The following is a 23,601-nucleotide window of genomic DNA, read 5'->3' as shown; positions in this document are numbered from 1 at the left end:
AGGGTCTGATTCCCCACTGTGCCCCATGATGGCTGCTGGAAGGGCCAGTTGGGGCTCTTGGCAGGAAATATAAATTGGAGCAGCTTCAGACCATCATAATTAGTGCCAGGGACTGGAGCGGCATCCAGGCAGCCTCAGGAAGGCAGGAGTGCAAAAAGATGGTGTCAAGCCGGCTCCTCAGGAAGGCAGGAGTGCAAAAAGATGGTGTCAAGCCGGCTTCGTTCCACTCCAGTTGCACTAAGTGCTCCTCAGCAGCAGCTCAGGACCAGCGCCACCATCTCAAAATAATGGGGCTTTTGGGTGGTAATTCCCCTCATGGCCTGCTCTGCAGTCCTTGCTCTGGCGAAACTCCCAAACAGATGATGCACAAATGCAGCTTGTCACCATAGCTCGGCCACACAGTTAAATAAACAGATGCAATCTCCTCTGGTAACATCCCAGTGCTTTCCAGTTCATTAATGCTTATGGTCTAGAATGATGGGGGGGAGGGATAGCTCAGTAGTTTGTGCATTGGCCTGCTAAACCCAGGGTTGTGAGTTCAATCCTTGAGGGGGCCATTTAGGGATCTGGAGCAAAAATTGGGGATTGGCCCTGCTTTGAGCAGGGGCTTGGACTAGATGACCTCCTGAGGTCCCTTCCAACCCTGATATTCTATGATGCTGCCTTCCTGATACACTCAGAGGACTCCCAGTGAAGTTCTGTTCAGAAGTGTAACTTGGTGAATGCAAGATTGATTGCATAGCCCAGGGGATAGGGCAGTAGACTTGGATTCAGGAGACCTGGATGCTATTCCCCCCAACCTGCTGTGTGACCCTGGGGAAGTCTGTTCAGATCTTTGTGCCTTTTTAACTTCTCATTTCTTGTCTATTTCAATTGTAAGCCCTTTGCGACATGGATTGTGTATGGGCGCTGCCCAGCGCAATGTGACCCTGATCTCAGATGAGGCCTCTAGATACCAGTATAATACAGAAACAGTAACCTGAGCCTATCTTTGATGCTTTTAAAAATCCAGTTTACTCAGATAAGTAACAATGGCTCCAGTATCATTAATTCTAAAAGTTAAAAGACAAAATGAAGATCTTTTACTGACTGTACCACAGAGAAAGTTTAGGGAATAAACAAATAATTTTTTTAAAAACTGATCATTAAACGATCAAATGTTGTTCTCTACTTCAAAAAAAAAATTAGATTCTGAAATATTTAGTCCCATCTCACATTTTGCAAAGACGAATATTGCTTTTATTTCAGAGCAAACACTGATTATAAATCAGAACAGCGCCACCAAATTATTGAACTTAAGAACAGTTTAAAAAAAAGACATTGTTAAACAGGATCAAGACAGACTTTCCTTCACAAAAGCATTAGGTGTTATTTTTTTCAGCTCATAGGGTAGCGTTTTCTCACCCAATCCCTAGAAAAAGCTTTGTGGTACACAGTGTGCATTACGGGTATCCTGTGAAGTATCAGGTATCAGATTGATAGGCCAAATGCAGGATAACAAGCTGGCTGATTCTATGCCTGTCTGAGCTTGTCTGGCATCTGCTGCCCTTCGGTGCTCTATTTGCTTTTCAAATGCAGATAATACCAATGTTTGCAAAACATGGAAAGCTCATCTTCACTGCTAGCAGATCAGGAATAGGATAAATGCTTTCCTTGGATAATATAGATTCACATGTTAGGACAGAGGGGCACCATTTAATTCAAATTATGGCTATTAATACCATGAAAAAAATTTTGGGGCGTGGGAGGGAATCTATACTAGTACTAAAAAAAAAATCTTATTTGCACTAATCACTTCTTAAAGCAAAGAAGTAGGATTTTTCCTCATTGTATAGTATTTTATCAGATAATACTTGTGAATTAGTTTCTCCTTGTAGAGAGAGTTCTGGAATACAATAATGAAATGCAACTGTTCTGTCCAAATAGAGTTCAGAAGGGAATTAACGAAATTTTAGCCAAATTCTGCTATAAGCAGTCACATTTAGCTTCGTGCCTAGTGCCCCTTTGTGCATTTGGAAATCTCTCCCCTAATATTTTTAATAGTGATGCCCTCTCCCAATGTCTGATCCTGGAAATTGCTTAGCAACATCAAGTCCCAAGGGAGCTGCCGAAGTTCAGGATCTCTGAAGATTAGGCCACATATTTAGGTGCCAACTGTGGATTTAAAAGCCTGACTTTATGCATCTGGGTTTGGAAATTTTTGTCATTAAAATTGACACGTCCAAGACTAAATTCTTCACAGCCCTGCTGCTTGGGCTGCCATTTATACCTGGGCAGAGGTATACTACTAACCAGCAAATGCTGCTAATCTGTCAGCATTTTGCACTGACTTTGCAGAGGTGCAAATGACTGCACAAAGGTGCAAGGCAGACGTGACAGCCGAAATAAATAATCTCTTTAAAAGGAAAACTAACCATACTATGTAAATATAGCTTTTGCTTTTCTGTCAGTAATGTCCAGTTATTTGCTGGAATGCCTTTGTGATGCTACAGTGTACCGTACATACAGTCTCCTACCTGCCAGTCTCCTACATGAAGATCAACCTCAGAGAACTGACAAAACATTGTTTCAGGATATTCCCTTTACCAGAGTCAGTCAAATAAAGGAAAATGATGTAAACCAAGAAGAGGTAAAGTGTTCAGAGAAATGTATGTTTTCTTTCAGACATCAATACCAACAATTTCAGAAATATACATCAAGCTACATTGTACAGTTCTCTGAAAGAAATACAGCTTAACCAAAGTTCCTAACCTCATAGCTTTCACACTACATTTACTAGGACGGAGTCTGATCATATATACGCATGAGCATCTTCAATTCGCCCTGCCGTCAAAGGGGAGTGGAGGGTACTCAGACCCCACAGGATCAGGTCCTTAGTAAGGAAACAAACAGAAGGAGGAAAATAAGCAACACAGCCTGCACAAGGGTCTAGTTGGTAGCTTATGGTGGATATTTCCCTTGCTAATGCTGCTCTGTCTTTCCCGGTCCAGTGACTGACTTTCTTAAAACTAAAGTAACATTTAATGCTGTTCACACACATTTAAAAGATAGAAGTAAAACTATATTTTAGAACTCATGGATAATAAATAGATACTAGAAATCGAGTTCTTGCTAGAAGTATACGAGCAACGTGTGTATGAAGCGTCCAAAAAATAAAGCCTGATTTTATTTCTATATATCTGTATTCACATAACTATGGGTCTTGAGCTATGATTTAAAAGTGTAAAACAATCTTGGTATACAAATGATTGCTTGATGTGTCCCCAGATTCCATAATGATGTCACAGCTTCGTGATACATTGGAAGATGACAGCCTGGTCATTTGTACTAGAACAATGAGCCATGCATGGTAAAACTCCTACTTCCCTAAAATAGGTGCAAGGTCTTCTATGACACATCTTCTTGTGACTTAAGGGCTCGATACACCTCCCATTTCAGTCAATAGGGGTCTTCCCATTGCCTTGAATGGCACTGGATTGAACCCTAAGAGTGTAGACCAAGATTTTACAAAAGTGACTAGTGATTTTGAGAGCCTCAGTGTTTGGGTGCCAAACTTGTGACATTGTAAAGAGATCTGACTTTCAGACAATGCTGAAATCAGGTCCCTTTAGAGTGTCTCAAAAGCAGGGCACCCAAAATCACTAGTTGGCCTTTTTGAAATATTTGGACTTAACTTTTATAAATTAATGATTCAAAAAGCTGTCCCTCAAGGATGCTGTAACCATGTTTGTTTGTTTGTTTGGTAAATCCAGGAATTACCTCTAGTAGTATCTACAGATCCAGTGTAAATTATTGTGTATTGGAAAAATATCTATATTCATTATATACCGCCCAGATGGGAAAAATCTAAGAATGGTTCACAAGAAAATAACCTTTGTATGACAACTATGAAAGAAAACATAGGCACTTCTGCTTCAAGAGTTACCAGTCTTTGATAATAGCTCCCTTAATCCAAGCCATACTTGTTAAGGAGAAAAATCCATGATAGCACAGGTCATCCATTGCGTAGGAAATATAGTTCTTAAAACGTGTGTGTACATGAATCTGGTTTCATAAAATTGCCCCAATGGAATGGAAAGCAATGGACAATGGAAAGCAGGTGACAACCACTACAGAGAACTTCCATAACCCAAGTTCATGCTTTCCAAACATTGTAACAGAAGAAAGCTGCAGGATCTTCCATCAAGTGATGCTGCTTGCTTTTCAAAGGTAGATTATCCATCAACCAAACAGAAAAGTGTCAAGTGCAATTTTTCCCCAGGAAACATTTAATTTCTCACTCTTTCCACTTTTTAAATTATTATTTAATAGCAACTTAGTTTCTTCACAATGTATTAAAGCTACTGACCTACTGGGAATTTTATTTCTGGACCAGTTTAATGTGGTAGTTGTTGAGAAAAACCTGTGCTAAAAGGCACTGTAATTAACTGATTTCCTCACTCCTGTAGCATTCTTGTATATGCAGCAATATATTGTCTCAATAATAGAATATAATTAACACACATTTGGAAAAGAGCTCAATTTTTCTCAGTAGCAGCTGCTTCGATAAGGATCAAAGCGAGTCATCAGCAGGCCATCATCTTTCTGCTTGTCTATAGAGGTCTGGCTACTGAAATAAGCTCCTTTAGTCCAATGCCCCCTTCGTGTACAACTGACTGAACACATGGATGGTGTTAGAACATGGATGTCAGACTTGTTGATAGGAGTTAAGAGAGCCAAACTTTCTGGAAGCCTGAGTGAATGAAACAAAAGTGAAGTTTTCACAGTGGTCAAGTTTGACTTTTTTAGCCAGCTTTGGGACGACTCCCCTCAGCGAGCGGAGACCCATTCTTTGTTCCTCGTACCACACATTTCCCATGCCGCTAATCTCCTTCCGTGCAGTCAGATAGAAAGGAGACTTTGCTTCCATCTGGGTTGGGGGCCGGTGGATGTACATGTACTTATAAAGGAGGCAGTAGGGACACAGCTTGTGTCCTTTGGAGTGCTCATGGTATATCTGGCCATAACACACTTTGTTAGAGCTCACCCTGTGTTCTCGTTTCACGCTGTCCGTTCGGGCAAAAAAGGGCCTGTTTTGTGAATCTTTGAGTAATTCAATGTCCCCGTACATTAAGTCTGCATGCTCCTGCAAAGTCCTCATGTTGAGGTACTGGCTGTTATATTTCACCACTGTGGACAGTAGGGCTACCGGACTCTCATCACCCAAGCATCCTGTTTTCCACATCTCTTCTTCATCAGACAGGGAAAAATAGACAATGTTTCGAGAGCGAGCACCAGACATCCCAGCCTTGCTGAGCACCCGGAGTTTCTCCTTCAACTTTTTGGTGGAGGATGTGAAGGTGCTGCTGGTGATGGAAAATCCCACCCCAGCGTTCTTCAGAATCCGGTCCAGGCCTCGGCGGATAGCATGCAAGGACGTGGCTAGGAAGTCCGAACCATCCGTTTTCTTCACCGTAATGTAGAAGTCCTCAAGGAGTTCATTCAGCTTTGAGGCTGGAATCTGGAACAAGAGAAATGCAAATGTCAGTGTTACTACATGCATGGGATAAAATTCTTTATTAGCGACAAGCCTGCACTGACAAGTTTGGATCTAGATCCAAATTTTCCCAAACCGCAGTGATGTTCACACCTAGGGCTTAGGTCTGTCTCATGACAGATATTGAGCAGCAGTGAACTTCGGTTTCAAATTTCTCCAAAATGTATCACTTTTCAGATCCAGGGTTGTGGCTCGGGTCCATTTCTATTCTATCTCTGTCATAGGTCAGCCTGCTTGTGGATGGTGAAAGATGCTACTAAGTGGGAAGACCCAAGTTCCAGATCTTTTCACGCTCTGCACAGAGGACAGGTGCAAGATGCAACATGTTCCCGTCTTCCCAAAAAGAATGTAGTAACCTTGCAGGTTTGGAAGAAGGGTGCATATTTGTGTAACTACAAAGAGAATGCAATGTATATGGCTGCTGTACTGACTGGAATGGGAAATATAGCTGTATGGAGAAAAAAAGGCAGCCTGGAATAAAAGGGTTGAGCACTCCTCTGCTAGGACACTGCTTTGCAGAGACGAGGACCCCACTGATATTAGGGGACCAGGATTAATGAAAGGTGAGAGAGATGACTCATTCTGATGCTTAGGGTGGGGCCCTTTCCACCACAACACCAACCCCCACATTTTAAGAAATGGAGGGTGAAATCCTGGCCCCACTGAAGTCAATGGGAGTTTTGCCGTTGACTTCACTGGGATCAGGATTTCACCTAGTATGAATATAGTCTGATGCATGGAGTACAGTGCATGCCTTATATTCTGTACTTTTCCCTTTTAAGCTCTAGCCAGGGAAACTTTCCGTTCCTCCTTTTCACTGAGATATACTTACAGCCTCTATAAATCTCATAATTAAAGGAAAGCATTAAGCTGGTTATAATGAGATGCTTGCGATAACAGGAGGGATGGAGGACAATATCGCCTTTGATTCCCAGAGTCTGAGAATTAAAAAGCATTCAGGGACCCTTTGTCTGTAATCACAAGCACTTATCTGGGCCATTTGTATGTCATACTTGCCCTGCAATCAGACTTTGTTAACCTGCATAGGTTTATTTTGGCGCTCTCATTTCTGCTTCTGGATTACAAACACATCTGTAAATTATGAAAACAGATGCAAATCCAAGTGGCAACAGCCTTCTTAAAATGGACACCTTCGAAACTGAAAACAAAAATACTTCCTGACATTACAGGTCATAGTGGGACAAGCAATCCTTGGTGTTCTAATGTTGTATCACATCGTTGGGACTCGACCGACATTCCTTAGATGCCCAGCATGCACTGTCGTTAATCTCACTAACACAAGAAACCCTTCCCTTAACCAGCAGGCTGCCTGATGCACACAGCGTCTAGGATCTCTATTGCATCAGTTGTAAGGATGTCTCGACTCTGCACCCTTGTGTGCTGAGTGCTGGTATCTAACGTCCCTGTTACTGCTTTGGTCATAGAGTAGATTTTTATCACTGTTGCAGGGTTATTTTTATTTTTTTCCTGTATTACTTCAGACAAGACAAATTCTTAGGCTCCACTGTAGCAGAGTACATGCTTAACTTGAAACATCTAAGTAGAACTACAGACTTAAAGTTAAGCACATGCTTAAGTGCTTGCTGGACTGGGGCTTTAGTACCTGACCCCTAGAGAGAAATAAGGCCCCTTAGATAAAAAGTGTGTTCTTTGGGCAAGGACATGAATATCCTGCCATTTCTGGGCTGCCAGCGCAGGGGCCGTGGTTGGGCAAAATGTGGGTGTGGCCAGAACTCCCCTGTACCTAGCTTGTCCCTGGCTGATGGAACAGCCCCATGGGGCAGGAGGCAAAAAGGTGTAAATTAGAGAAGACTGCAGACTTCTTCTGGGGGCTGGGTTGGTCCCTGGCTAATATTGGGATCATGGGAGCATAAAGGAGGTTTAAATCCTCACCTTTACCCAGCCGTGTCTCTCCCATTCGTGGGTCAGCTGGCCTTGACCAGAGGAGCGGTCTCAAGGAGTTCTCGGTGCTTACCTTAGTGATGTCCATGCAGTCTTTAAGTCCTTTTGTCACACACCAGTACCGCCACACGTTCAGGGCGTACAGAGTAGCTTTTGTAGTGTTTGGGCTTACAGCACTGAGACACAGATACTTTAGGCCATCGTCGCAATTAAAGACAGGAAACTTGTTGAGCTTAGTCGAGTACGCTAGAAAACAAACAGAGGCAGGGATCAAAACAACGTACCCTTGTGGGACTCTTTAGTTAATCAGGTTTAGAGCCACTTGGAATTGTTTACATGGGCCCGAGTAGAAATACTGAGAGGTGAAGTCCCGAAAACGGCGAAGTCCCATGAAGCTATTCAAGCACTTTCATTGGAACTCTAGAATGTGGAATAGTGTTTCCAATATGGGATCATCTTGAGGTTGCCCCAGAATTAAATTTGTTTTGCTAAATATAGTAAATGATACTGATAGGGCGATGCAGAACCTTTTGCCGGGGGGACAGGTGCAATGAGGGGAAAAAACAGTGGGAAGAAACATCAAGGATTTGCCTTAATGAACTACCTTAGCTGTTAAAAAGAAATGCTCCATTGCACATTGGTCCTGATTCTCCACTGCCTGGCGCATTGGGCAGTCAGGCATACCTGTGCAAACTGGATATGAAACGCTACTCAGTCGGAATTCTCCACTCTCTCCCACCATGGGGCTTTCTACCCGCTTTGCACTCAGTGCAAACAGTGCCGGATCAGGCCCAGAGACGTAGTGAAGCCAACAGAGGCAGCTGTCAGAGATGGCGTTAGCTGATGTGAGGCCAGGATTACAGGGAAGACACTTGGTGCTCGTTTCTTAAATTCTCCTCAGCAGCACAGACGGGAACTGAATGGAGCAGATTGATGAAGGACCCTATTGTAGGTATTTAAGCCCTTGCTATCTCTTATGAAAAGAGTAATACATTTTTATGATACCACTATCATTTTATTACATCCTCTATATTTAAGTGTACTTTTTATGGGCCCGAAGCCAGTTTATGTGGCAGCCAAGGCCAACGTAAGCCCCAACAGGCTGCTAAAGTCATCTGTGCACCCAGTTGGCTGCTCGGCAGGTCTGCCAGCCAGGGTGGCAGATGAAGGGGAGGGGAGCCACATCCCAGAATTGTGAGAACTCATGGAAAGGGGCTCCCCTCAGAAGCAGCCCGATATACCTCCCCAGCTCCCCTGGCCCCAACACTGCCGCCACAGAGGGTGCAGAAGTTACTGCAGCTCTAGGGTTCTGGTAATCACTGCACATCCCCAGCAGGGAAGGAGGAGAGAAGGTTCCCAGCCTCTTTAAATAACAATGAGATTGTCCTATGGGCGAGAGGGGGTGTCGCTAAGGGGCTTTCCCCTCCAGGTCTCATGGGGCAGCTTGAGAGCCCGCGTCTCTGCTTCCACAATGCCCCATGCATTTTCCCCCCAGCTATAAGTCAGCCAGGAAGGATCCTGGCTCTAAAGGGATGCTGGATGCCCAGGGCCTCCCCGCCATCCTTTCCCAGTGCCTGATGACTGAACATGGCAACTGCGCTGTGAGTCCGCTCCTGGGAATGGTGTGTAGTTGGGGTGGGGGCCATGTAAGCTTTATGCAGGGAGGTAGAAGTGTGGTGCCCCCTCCAACCCACAGGCTCCATCTAAGCATCTGGCTTGCACACTGTTGGGACCAAGGCTAGGCCTTAGAACACTCTTCATGCCCTTGGCATGGGATTTTCAAAAGCATCCAGTGCTGGCCGACCCCTGCTCCCATTCAAGTCAAAGGTTTGCCCCAGTCGCTAGGCAAGGCAAAATATGCAGTGTCTGTAGATGCTTCAGGAATGTCTGCACTGCAATAAAAGACCCTTGACAGCGCGTCTCAGTGCCTGGATCAATTGACTCGCGCTCACAGGGTTAAAAAGAGCTGTGTTGAGACCCTCCCCGTCAGGGGGTTTCACGCCAGGCCTCCAGCGTGAGCCCGGATGGCTACACTGCTATTTTTAGCCCTGGCACCCACGTTAATTGACCAGTTGGGCTCTGAGCCTCATCGCCGCAGGTCTTTTATTGCAAGGTAGATGTACCCTTAGAAAGATCTCAAAAATTGACGACCCAGCCTCAAACCCTTTATGCAATCAGTGAACGTTTGGAGGGTTTTTATGGGTAAGAATATTGTGACTTTTACTCTTGCACAAGATATGATGGAACCACCCGGGAACAAATAACTGTGTTTACTGACTATAAACAAGGCCTACCTACATATACGTGCTGTTGCTCGGCTTGGCTTCTAGAACACAGAGAGCATGGTCAGTGCCCCTAGAGGGCCTACAAACTATTTAAAGGGATACTGTCCTCTTTCTATATACTACAGCTATTAAATAAACATACAAAAGACTTCTGAAAACAGCTGGCTATTCTCCTTTTGATCGGAAAGGCAATTTTCAGGCAGCATCGGATTCACTATCAGCAAAAAGAAAAGGAGTACTTGTGGCACCTTAGAGACTAACCAATTTATTTGAGCATAAGCTTTCGTGAGCTACAACTCACTTCATCGGATGCATACTGTGGAAAGTGTAGAAGATCTTATTATATACACACAAAGCATGAAAAAATATCTCCTCCCACCCCACTCTCCTGCTGGTAATAGCTTATCTAAAGTGATCACTCTCCTTACAATGTGTATGATAATCAAGGTGGGCCATTTCCAACACAAATCCAGGTTTTCTCACCCCCCCCCAACTCACTCTCCTGCTGGTAATACCTTATCCAAAGTGACCACTCTCCTTACACTGTGTATGATAATCAAGGTGGGCCATTTCCAGCACAAATCCAGGGTTTAACAAGAACGTCTTGGCGGGGGGGGAGGGGGGGAGGTAGGAAAAAACAAGGGGAAATAGGCTACCTTGCATAATGACTAAGCCACTCCCAGTCTCTATTCAAGCCTAAGTTAATTGTGATGGTGTCCCCTGGCCTGTCTCCCAAGATTTGTGAGAGTGTTGGGTCATCCTTCAGGATAGGTTGTAGATCCTTAATAATGCGTTGGAGGGGTTTTAGTTGGGGGCTGAAGGTGACGGCTAGTGGCATTCTGTTATTTTCTTTGTTAGGCCTGTCCTGTAGTAGGTGACTTCTGGGAACTCTTCTGGCTCTATCAATCTGTTTCTTCACTTCCGCAGGTGGGTATTGTAGTTGTAAGAATGCTTGATAGAGATCTTGTAGGTGTCCGTCTCTGTCTGAGGGGTTGGAGCAAATGCGGTTGTATCTAAGAGCTTGGCTGAAGACGATGGATCGTGTGGTGTGGTCCATCCCACCATCAACCTCAGCCTGGTCCAGTCCACACAAGAGATCCACTTCCTGGACACTACAGTGCTAATAAACGATGGTCACATAAACACCACCCTATACCGGAAACCTACTGACCGCTATTCCTACCTACATGCCTCCAGCTTTCACCCTGACCACACCACACGATCCATCGTCTACAGCCAAGCTCTGCGATACAACTGCATTTGCTCCAACCCCTCAGACAGAGACAGAAAGCCCGTTGCCAACTGTGCCTACATATCTATTCGGGGGACACCATCACAGGGCCTAATCACATCAGCCACACTATCAGAGGCTCGTTCACCTGCACATCCACCAATGTGATATATGCCATCATGTGCCAGCAGTGCCCCTCTGCCATGTACATTGGTCAAACTGGACAGTCTCTACGTAAAAGAGTAAATGGACACAAATCAGATGTCAAGAATTACAACATTCATAAACCAGTTGGAGAACACTTCAATCTCTCTGATCACGCGATTACAGACATGAAAGTCGCTATTTTACAACAAAAAAACTTCAAATCCAGACTCCAGTGAGAAACTGCTGAATTGGAATTCATTTGCAAATTGGATACAATTAACTTAGGCTTGAATAGAGACTGGGAGTGGCTTAGTCATTATGCAAGGTAACCTATTTCCCCTTGTTTTTTCCTATCCTCCCCCCCCCCCCCCAGACGTTCTTGTTAAACCCTGGATTTGTGCTGGAAATGGCCCACCTTGATTATCATACACATTGTAAGGAGAGTGGTCACTTTGGATAAGCTATTACCAGCAGGAGAGTGAGTTTGTGGGGGCAGGCGGGGTGTGAGAAAACCTGGATTTATGCTGGAAATGGCCCAACTTGATTATCATACACATTGTAAGGAGAGTGATCACTTTAGATAAACTATTACCAGCAGGAGAGTAGGGTGGGAGGAGGTATTTTTTCATGCTTTGTGTGTATATAAAAAGATCTTCTACACTTTCCACAGTATGCATCCAATGAAGTGAGCTCTAGCTCACAAAAGCTTATGCTCAAATAAATTTGTTAGTCTCTAAGGTGCCACAAATCCGCCTTTTCTTTTTGCGAATACAGACTAACACGGCTGCTACTCTGAAAACTATCAGCAAAAATGTTCACGTCAAACAATTCAGAAGGCATGAGGTTCCCATGTTCCTCTGTTTGCAATAAAATTTTTGCAAGGTTTGGCTGCCTAATTACTTGCTCACTATTGCATGTGACATTCCTGCAGAAGAACATCTGGCAATAGCCAGGAGCATTGGCTGCCCTGGGTTACGATATCACAAGGTGAGCTAGGCTGGCCCTGGTAAGTAACTGGATAGGAGATAGCGAAAAAAATCCAGGCTACTGCAGGAAATGTTATGGGTGGCTAGCACTCTTCCCTTTGAAAGTCTGCCTGCAGTACTGAACTAAGCTGTGGCCACTGCCCATTGAGGAGACACCTGCTTGCCTTGTAAACCCTCTGCGCTCACACACCGAGGCCTGCCGAATGCGGCATAAGCCTTGCCAGTACTGCTGTGATTGGCTCATCCCCGAGCGAGGCTTGATACTGTCCACACTGGTTCGTTTCTAACGGGTGCAGATCTAGGACTTGATGCCCCGGCATTTTGGCACTGCTCTGCGCTGCTCCCTGTAGTCAGGAGATCCAGCTCCTCGAGCCTTCCCTCCCAGTGCAGGGGGATCGCTGAGTACCATCTGGAACCACAGTAGGAGCTCCTATGCCATCCCAGTGCTGGTGTGGAGAGCATGCCTGGGGCATCTCTCACACCCACTGCACTGTGAGTGCAAAGTAGAACAGTTGTCAGAGCAGCCCCAGGCCCCTTTGTGGCCCCTCCGCTCAGCTGCATTGATCATGTCTTGGGTCAAGCACGGAAGGGAACTGCAGGCATCGCAGATGCACTCTTCCAGTGGGTCTTCTTGGATGAGTCCCCCATTGCTTTAGCTCACCTTTCAGTGACTCCAGTAGGCAAAGATCCCTCGGTACTTTGTGCCCCTTTCTTCTGGCAACCCTCAGGCAAGCCCTTTCCCTGTATTTGATCCCTTCTGCTTGCCTGAGGCAATTGCTGAGCACACTTAATCAACAGTATCCACTTCGTGCCAAATTTCTGTACAAGCCACCTGCCCCCCTCTGCTTTCCCAGAGTGCCATCTGTGAAGACATCCTCCGGCTGGACTTGACGACCCCTCAAGGTGCCTGCCAGTCCTACATTTCTAGTATTCAGTCACACTGCCAGCTGGTCCAAGGGCTATCACTGGGAGCAGCTACCACTCAGACCTTTGGAAAACCAGGCCCACTTCTTGTTATTAGCCTAAATATGAGATTTAGGGGGAAGAGCTTCAAAAGTGCCCAAGGGATTTAGGAGCACCACTGTCACTTAAAATCAGTGGGACTTGTGCTCCTAATAGCCACAGGTGCTTTTAAAAATATCCACATAGGAGCCTAACTTTAGACGCACAGATTTGAAAATTGTGGACTACATTTTTGAGACACAGCGTCACCGGTGCAGCTTCCTTGAGTCCCAGCAGAAGGCAGACGTCTCTGAGGTACAGGATATAATCTGACAGGTAGTTAAGCACTGGGCCCAAACTTTTCCAAAGTTCCAGGGTGTTCACGACATCGAGGTTTGGTTCAGGCTCGTCTCTAATATTTTATTATTATTTATTTGTATTGCGGTAGCAACTAAGAGCCCCAGTCAGCCCCCACTGTGCTAGGCGCTGAAAAAGCTCATAACAGAAAGACAGCTGTTTTGCAATACTTCAGACAAAACGCTCAATATACTTGTAAGATGTTACTAAATCAAATAAAATCCTCATAACTTTTATTCTACACACAACTCCCCGCTCTCCCCCGGCTTTTTCTTTCGATTGAAGATCCCATATAACTCAGCTTACGTTGTTATTAAAGCTTGAGAACCGAACTAGCTGATTCACAAATTGATAGTTACCATCATCACCGTGGGTAGTTCAGGTATACACAGAAAAAGAGATTGTTTTTAACAAAACAAAACTGAAGTAATAAGATGGCACCGAGGAAGGCAGGTTGCCATCTGGATCAGTGTGTCAGATAAGCATGGGAACAGGAGCCACCGAATATTCAGTTATCTGGGGAACAGATCGTTTTTGTTGTAAATATATTCTACATTTGCATTCTAATCTCCTGTGTTCCAGGAGAAAGCAGTTTACTCCACTAATTCTAGCAATCAGTACTATCTAACACAGCAAGGCAGCATTGGAAAAGACAAGGACCTTGATCCAACACCGCACTCAAACACGGACTTCATTTTAAGTATGTGAGTGTTCCATCCCTGTTCAACACGAGCCTATCCAAAGCCCATTAAAGTCAATGGAAAGATTTCCATTGATTTCCATGGCTTTGGATCAAGACCCAAGACACTTAAGCATGTTTTTAATTTGAAGCACATGCTTAAATCCCAACCAATCATTACAATTAAGCATGTGCTTAAGTGCTTTTTAGAACCAGGCTTAAATCAGAGATGCCCAAGGCTGCCAGGAGACAGTCATTTGCATTTTTCGTCTGTGTAGTGTGTGACAAATCCCCCTTGCTTTTATCATCCCAAAATCCCCTTAACTTCAGGGTATTTATGCACTTGCAAAAATATATCATGCCTAGTCATCAGTCTACAGAGAGTCAAGTTCTAACTGTTTAAAATTATGTATGAACACATTGTAGCGCACATGAAGGATAGCTTTGTGCATGGATAGGAGTCAGAACAGTATCTAGACACAACTCATTGTGTGGATGTCAACTCTAAGTTAGACTTTTCAGGTTACATTTTCAAGTTGCTGAGGTGCTTGCCTAAGTTCCATTTTCAAAAGCACTGTGGAGCCTGAGGCAAGCGGCAGACTCATTTGAAAGTGGTCCCTTTTTGTTTGACTCTCTAAGTTGCTCCCGCAATGTCAATATTTTTTAAAGCATGTTGCAAAATCATAGCAAAAATGTACCCGGTGCAAAATCTGCTCACTAGACTTCTGCAATTAAGATGATGATAAAAACAACTAGTGATATTATTTCCTCCCTGTCAAAAATATGTACATGCTCCAAGTCTATCCAACAAGCGCTGTATTGTGTTTTCCGTATACCAGAACTTTAAGTGTCCCTATGGGTCCGATAGCTCTATACTCTGCACTGTCCTTGAGGCAGGGGTTATATATTTTTTTATATTTTTTATAATAGTTATATTTTTTGTGTTTAAGGTGAGCAAGGACATAGAAATTTGCAAGGAGGGTTAATGAGACACCATCAAAATTGAGAGGCTGAAAATGTGATTTATTTTAATATCTCAGCATCATTCCCACTTCCTAAAAATGTAGTTTTCCTCCAAAAGGAGACCTGCAAGATACTATGAGCCACTTACTGATCAGTGTGCATGCTGCTCCCTGACATAAAAGGGAGCTCTGTGCACAGAGCAAGAGTGGTAGCTGATCCTGTAATCTGAAATTACTGTCCAGGACAACCTTATCTGAACAAACAACGACACCCTTTCCATTATTCTCTCCTGGAGAACAGACATATGCAGCTCCCCAAACACAACCCAGCATTGAGAGATGCTTCCAAAAGTGCTCTTAGACGAGAGCTCCATGCTTCCTATATTCCGGAATCTCCTTCCAAATGCTAATGAGTAACACAGAATCTTCCTCAATACCATGTGTCTTATGAGTTGTTTTGTATGGAAAAGAAAGCGAGAAGTCTAGGCCAAAACAAGTATTCTTAACAAACATGTAGAGCTGAGGTGAGTTACAATGCCCCATACAATTCTAACCTCGAGCTACCACTATTTGAGTCTTTGCTCATCTCACGAAGGGACTTTGGTGTGGTTTCTCCATAGGTTTTTGAGCCATAGCGACGGTCAGTTTCTGCTCCACATTTCAACTCCTACCTGCAGATTTTCCATTAGGTGCCTACTCAGGATTTGGATCTACAAACAGAGAATGTTTACATAAAAAAGGAGGTAACTTTATAGCTCTCTCTCATTCTTTTTTCAAAATATTCTCCCAAACTGCTGCAAGATGACTCACATTGCCAAAAGCTAGCGTGATAACATGTACAAACGCTGGTTTATTCTAAAGAGATATCTCACATGTCTTTCCAGGGACAGCTGCCAAGTTCCACTTGTTTTTGGAATACATTATAAACTAATTTCAAACCCTAGCTCACTAATGTGTGAACTCTTGTCTCTTAAATACATCTGAATAGGCATCGTGCCATAATATCCCTGAGCTACTTCTACATCAATTAACATGTCATTTGTAAACAATGTCTGGATTATGAAATTTCAATAAAAGCATGACAGAGATACGTGTTAGTTGCACAGCTGAAAGATAGAGCAAAGCTTACAAGATCAGTTTCTGGCCAATATTTCTTCCTCAAACATTTAAGGCCCGGTCCTGATCAGCATTTACACAGCTGCATGGCATGTCTAAGTCCCAGAAGGCCAAGTACACTGGCTGCAGTTCACGCTGACCTGTCCCAGGGATGGTCAGCCAAGTGCATAATGGGGGAGGAAGGAACCTGCACTCGTTCCACTGTTTGCAGAAGCAGAGATGTTCTGAGTAGGGAGATATGATACAAACTGTCCTGGTCCCTCTTTCTGCCTACTGCTGGAGTCACTGAAGAGGCTTTAAAGCTAACCAGCATTAAAACTAACTTCAAATCAGTTCTTCAATGCATCCCAAGATCACCAGACATTCAGAAGAGATTTCATGGGCTTGGACAAAGGAGCATCACAATGACCCCACAAACTGCCACTGCTCAGCGACATGGTTCCCCACTTAGCAGAGTTTGTCAATTTATGAAGATCCAAAGCTGAGACAAAAGGAGAAAACAACTCACTAGCTCTTCCCCTGCCCCCGCTTAATCATCTCACATTTGACTGCCCTATTCTCCCCAAGCAAACCTGGAACATGCTTCCTTTGCTTAGTTAACAGTTATCATTGGTTGTTTTATGTCTATCTTTTTGTCATGCCCCTATCATAAGCACTTGAGATTGTCTGATAATCTCTTCCTTCAACACTGCTGTCCTCATACAAGCAGCTGCTTTGGGGGCTTCTCTTACAGCTGCCAGATATTTAATTTGGGATATTTTGCTTTATTAGCATCGTTAAAATAATAGAGTTTGTGACTCAGAATTGTCTTACATATTAATACCGTATTCTAGAACAGTGAAAGTTCAGGCTTGGGAAGAGACTGTCATCCCAGGTTCACAGCCTTGGATCTGAGTCTACTTCTATTGTAGGTTTAAGTCAAAACCCTTCCTTAAGTAATTTCTGTTGACTACCTAAAGAACTTTTAAAATTGCTCACACACATACACGCACGCACACAGATTAGCCATTAGGAAAGCATGTCAGCACACTGGCTAGTTGGACAAAACACAGACACTTCCTTGGGCTTGAAAAACCCCATTTCAATTGAAAACGTTGCTCTCTTGTGAGACGGGCAGTCCCAGTTATGGAAATTCTAAAAGCAAAATGGAACACTTAGAGCCAAAATATCCCCCTATCTTCACTGAATCCAACTTCGGGCCCCGATTCGGGAAAACATCCTTATTCAGGAAGGGCACTTGAAGCCTGGGTTTCAATCCCATTGACGTCACTGTAACTAAAGCACATTTTTAAGCGCGTTCCTGAATAAGGATGGACTTAAGTACGTGCCTAATGCTTTCCTGAATCGAGGCCTGGGTGAAGTCAATGAATTTAGACAAGGCTGGGCAGGAACTAGTTTTTCATGGGCTTGTCTGCATGCATCTTCTCAGAATGTTTTACTGGCTCACAAGAATTTCACAGCTGTGTTGATATCCATACCTTGAAAGGCTTGTGAGTGGGTTGGGTTCTTTTCTATAATGTGCTTCAAATTTTAAAGTACATTGGTTTCATGTGATTAAAGAAAGTAGCCACCTTTGCAGAAAACAGTTTATTACATAAATGAGAATTGGTCACCATACCCCATTACAGACAAAATACTGTGAATAAAGCATGCACTTATCACAGACATCAATGACGTTATCGGTTGCTTAATTTTGAAATGCTCTTCTTAGTTCTAGAAGTTTAAGGCTGTACCAAAACAAATATTTAAAAACAATAAAGTCACACTACAATAGTAGCAAACATTGTACATACCATGAAATCAATCTGTTGTTCAGAAAAACTAGACTTTTAAAATGTACTCATGGGGGGAAATAAACAATGAGCTGAAATGCTAAAACATCAGACTCGCTTAGCAATTTGAAGATCAGTCAACGGCAAGACAAAAGTTAATGATCTACTCCAGTTAATAAGCAACTAAACTTGTTCTTTTTAAATACTTAAAATGATCTGAGAGGTGAGAAAAGGCAGGAACACAGCCACCGTATGAAATTCTTGTTTTCACTTTCTTGTCCTTACCTATTCAGTGTTTCCCTGTTTCTTTTGCAAAGTGTGTAACAGCAGCACTGTTCCAGGAGAGCTCTGAAATAAATTACCGGGAAGTAGATGTATGGCATAAAGTGTTTATTCCATCCCAGTTAAAGTCTGAGGGTCAGACATATGAGAACAAAAGGTGACATCTGTCTTTGTGGAGAGGTAAATAGACCTTATAGAAAAGTGGACTATTTTAATCACACCTAATGTACATAAGGGCCAGATCCTCAGCTGGTGCAAAAAGCAGTAACTTCATTGATTTCAGTGGTTGGCACCAGCCAAAGATCCAACACTTCATGCAGTTCTACTCTAAAAAGTTACTTTGTAGAAACGGCAGTGTGGGGTTCCACACTTATTGCTCTTTGCTGAGTCCAAATCAAATGTGCAAAGATAACAAGTGGCAATCTTAGTCTAGGATCTGAGTCCCAAGATGGGTTCTTTATGACTCACCCACCACCAATAACAAAGGTCAAGTGACCAAGATTATGTCTTCAGTTACCATTGTTCAGCCTCATTTCCCTCAAATTCCCCACTCTGTTACACTGGTGCAATCTTATTTCCTCCCCGGAGGGCATCATTTGAAGGCACTGGGGCTGAATCTTAGTTAACAGTTTTGTTGATGATGCACAAATTAGAAAAGAATCCAAATAACTTTCCCAGAGATGTACTGGTTCTGAAGTATTAAAATACATCAAAATCTTACCTTTTCCCCACTAAAACAAACAAATGAGACTCAGAATACACAGAGGGAGCAGATTTGCTGAGGAAGAGGATGCCATTTTTACACAGAACCCTATTTTAATACTAAAAATAGATTACCTTTTCATACGGAGATCTTTGTTTTAAAATAACTGGTTACGTTTAGGACTGGGATTTTCAAAGGAGCCTAAGAGAATTAGGCATCTGAATTTCAGTGGAATTTGGATATATAACTCCCTTAGGCGCCTTTCAGAATCCCAGCCCAGAACATTAAAATATTTTCTAAAAGTACCATTTCCTGTAATGTGGTTAAACTTATATAAGGTTTCCCCAGACACCTCAGTGATTGTAAAAGAGGCGACCCCAAGGATGCATAATTCATAACTGAGTAAGTGAGTAGAAGGACTCAAGCAAGTGGAAAGCAGTATTCAGTCCACCACAGTATTAGCACAACCAAATGAGTAGCATAAGCAGTGGTAGGAGACGAACATGTACCAGCAGAGCCTTTTACACTCGGAGGGCAGCAGTCCATTTCCTTGTCCCAGGTTTATGCCGGTAGAGTTATGATCACCTTTCCAGATTGCAGTGCACTAACGAAATAACGTCAATCACTACAGCGATCTAGTTTGGCAAGAACACATCCAGCTTCCGCAATGAGCGACAAAGGCACGGGAACCATGAAAAAACAGCTTTTGTACTGGAGGGAACCAGTGTAATTTTTGGCAAACTGGTGTGTTGGATAGAAAAATGTTGAATAAATGCTGTGCAGCCATTAACCCTCCGAAGCAGTGACTCTGATGCGTGACAGACTCAAGAGCAAGATATGGCAGTGACTGGCATAGGAGCACAGATGAAGGGTGTGGTCCTCCACCGCTTCACACTTCAGGTAGCCATTTAACATCTGTACCGAGTGGGTGTATACTCTCCCAAATCAGAATTCTGCACTCATGCCAGTGGTGGCATTTTACATGTGTTTTGTTCATGTGTCAGTGGCTACCAGACAGACAAAGCCATGGAGAATCAACTTGCAGTTGGTCAAAGTTGACTTTAAAAGTAGCAAATGTTAAAAATGGAGTCATCTCAGCAACAAAGGAGCCAAACTGAAGACAATGAAGCTACACCAATTTACACCAGCTGAGAATCAGGCCCAAGATCTCTGGAGATGGGGAAAGGGTTATGGCATTAGCCTCAGACATGGGGGACACAGATTCAATTTCCTGCTCCGCCACAGACTTCCTCTGTGATCTTGGGAAAATCACTTAACCACACTGAACCTCAGTTCCCCATCTGTAAAATGGAGATAATAGCACTGCCCTACCTCCCAGGGGTGTTGTAAGGAGTAATATATTAAAAAGCTTGTGAAGTGCTTTGAGGTCAACTGCTGAAAAGCACTATGTAGGAGGTTGGAACACACCAAAGAGTCATAACTAGACTTTATACATTTAAATGTGGATAATATTTTCAGAAGTAACTAGTGATTTTGCTTGCCTTGATTTCTGGGAGACATAGAGGCACGATTTTCAGAAAGTGCTGAGCACCCACCTTCAGAAAATCAGGTCTTTTAAGGGATCACAAGTTGGACACCCAAAAAGTGATGCACCCACTAGTCACTTTTGAAAATCTTGGTTTAGCAGTCTTTTTGGAGGAAGGTTGCAATTACAAGTGCTTTTAAGATTTTTTGAAGTCAAATTCATTCCTGGGGTATAGACTTGACTTTAATACAGTTAGTCAAGGGATGAATTTTAATCATTGATATTTTTCAAGTAATATTGCTTTTCTGGCAACTTGGTATTTTGGTTTCAAAAGTCTTCCCAAGTTTTTCAGTAGATCATCCTTCTCCATCCTAAACCCTTCCAGTAAACTCATGTTATTTGGTTTTCCACTTAAAAAAGGAATCTACAGATTTCACCCTGTTAAAACTCAGATCAAAATCAAGATGAATTCATCTACTTTGTTTTTTACATTCATATTGTCAGCTTCTTCAGTGAGAGGAGAAAAGTGACTTTTTGAAAATGAAATGTCAGAATTATGATCCAACGGGTCTGGCATGAAGATACCTGAAAAGAGGGAGGCCAAAACTATTGGGCTTGACTCTGATCTCACATTAGTTTTACAGCAGCGTAATTCCATTGATTTCAATAGAGCTTGGAGGAGTTACTCCTCAGTTACACTGGGTGCAAGGGAGATCAGAATCAGGACCACTTGGAAAGCCAACACCAGAACGCATAATTCCTGTATCACTTCAGTTTCAGGTCAATACAGTTTTTAAGATTGTTCCATTACAAATTTAAAAGGTTTTCCTAATGATTTGATTTAATACTAAAATCACCATTTCAGATATCAAACTCTTCTCCCGTTATTCTGCAACACATGCAGACCAAACATTAAAAAAATAAAATAAAAAAATGCTGTCCAGCAACATGTCCCTTCTTACCAATCGCTCTGTGTCTTCACATGTATCTGATTTAGTAAATAATACATTAATAAACAAGAAAAAATCCATGACATTTTCCAGTCACTTTTAGAATTTTTTTTTCTTAAAAGCTGGAGATGATTTTTTTTAACCTGGTGTGTGGTCCCTTGTGTGGAACAGGATATTGTCAATTTGGCACCTCCTGTCTACCACAACATATTGTTTCCTTCTACAGAAGGCACTAAATACTGGCTCACAACATTAAACAAACAGCAGAGTACACAGTTTATCATGTCATACATAAAACTATTAACTGGCACAGCCTCTTAGTACAGATTTTTCAGTTAACTACAATAAGTGGTTATAGCAGCAATACATAAGAACATAAGAACGGCCACACTGGGTCAGACCAAAGGTCCATCTAGCCCAGTATCCTGTCTTCTGACAGTGGCCAGTGCCAGGTGCCCCAGAGGGAATGAACAGAACAGGTTATCATCAAGTGTCACCCATTCCCAGCTTCTGGCAAACACAGGCTAGGGACACTTCAGAGCATGGTTTTGCATCCCTGCCCATCCTGGCTAATAGCCATTGATTGACATGGTTAACATTTCTACAGATATCACAAATGTACATATGTAAGAGCACCTACAAGACATGCAAAATCTCAACATCACTGAATCACCCAATGCATAGAAATCATCATCTTTTTTTGGCAAGACAGTAACCTTTTTTAACAAACACTGTTTATAAAACAAAAGAAAAATAACAAAATCTACCTTTTAAAAATGCTGTTAAAAAAGTTGAGTTTTAACTATAATGAGGGCATAGTTAGAAAAAGTCAGTAAGATAAAGTTGGTTTTAGAGTAAGATTTCATACTGAAAATGGATTGATCACTTAGGAAAATTGTTCAGTGAAAATTTTGTTATAGTGAAACAACATATGTCCCTGAAAATCATGCTTAACAGTGATAAACCTGCTGTTTTGCAAAAAGGAAGAAAACACAAATTATTAACAGATTAAAGGGATTAAACATAGTAGGTAAAATAAATTAAAAGATTTATTTTTGCTGCTGTTTTCCTAGCACTGCTCACCATGAGACCAATGGATGTCATAGCAAAACACTTTTCAAAGGTCAAAGTTAAAGTGAGTAGATAATTAAAACAAATGGAAAATATTTTTTAATTCCCGTGTAAAACAAAACAGGACATTAAAAGGCTGGTCAAAGACCAAGATTATGTTTGAATTCTTTAGAAAAAAGACAAAGAGTTCTATTGTGTTTGCAAAATTCCCTCTCTTTCTCTGTGCCATTCAATTATCTTCATCAACATTTTACTTACATTCTTCTTGGTAATCCAATCTCTTTCTCTTTTACCTTGCCATGACCTGGTAGATTATGACTGCTCAAGAACGCTACACTGCACGGGTATTGTTCACCAAGACAAGAAATAATATAGATACAAAGGTACTGATCCAGCAAAGCACTTAGGCATGTGCTTAGCTTTAAACATATGGGTCATCTCAGTGAAGTCAGTATCTATTCACATGCTTAAAGTACATGCATAGCAGCTTTGCTGGATCAGGGCATAAGGCACGTGCTTAAGTCCCACTGCTTATGTAAATTCCTTGTTGAATTGGGTCCTACCAGAAAGCCAGAGTCTGCTCTAGTCTATAGTGGCGCAATGCCACTGAAGTTATCCCAGTAGCAGGGGCGGCTCTACCAATTTTGCCGCCCCAAGCAATCACCACCGAATTGCCGCCGCCCCCGGAAGAGCGGTGGAGCTGCCGCCAAATTGCAGCCATGGGACACGGACGGCTGCCCCATTCTGAATGCCGCCCCAAGCACCTGCTTGGAAAGCTGGTGCCTGGAGCAGGCCCTGCCAGTAGGGTTGCATGACAGTAACTGAGGGCAGAATTAAGCCCCAAAACAGAAACATTATTATCTCACATGCTAAAGATCTGAATCTCTCTGCAGGACATTCCAGATCCTGTGTTAGTCTCTGTTGCTGTTTTTATTATCAAATGTAGGGATTCTCAGATTTCAGCAGTGTAGGTGGTGGAGACTGAATAAATGTCCTGAAATATCAAGAATAAGATAAAATGCCGTATTTATTTAATTTTTAAACCTACTGTAAAAGACAATATGGATTGTATTTCTAAAAGCCATAATGACTCTTTGTTCTATGTATGAGATTCACCCTCGTTTCAATGTGAGTTCTGTGCAAAGTCCTAGGGGACAAAGAGAATAGGTCCTT

General features: G+C 42.7%; 1 protein-coding gene across 2 annotated transcripts in view; it reads right to left on the bottom strand.

Annotated features, from left to right (window-relative positions):
- Positions 1-1,242: 1,242 nt before the first annotated feature.
- KIAA1958 overlaps positions 1,243-23,601 on the bottom strand; it is a 115,366-nt gene continuing 93,007 nt past the window's right edge. For both annotated transcript variants that reach the window (XM_084628643.1, XM_084628651.1), the window contains 2 exons: positions 7,533-7,705; positions 1,243-5,500 (listed from right to left, as the gene is read on the bottom strand). In XM_084628643.1, the coding sequence (XP_084484769.1) occupies positions 4,688-5,500; positions 7,533-7,705 (986 nt within the window). In that variant the 3' untranslated portion in view covers positions 1,243-4,687. The remainder of the gene's footprint in view (positions 5,501-7,532; positions 7,706-23,601) is intronic.

This window comes from Lepidochelys olivacea (genome assembly GCF_965140295.1).
Source record: "Lepidochelys olivacea isolate rLepOli2 genome assembly, chromosome: 5".
Lineage (NCBI taxonomy): Eukaryota > Metazoa > Chordata > Testudines > Cheloniidae > Lepidochelys > Lepidochelys olivacea.
This window is presented reverse-complemented; position numbering and strand designations above follow the sequence as displayed.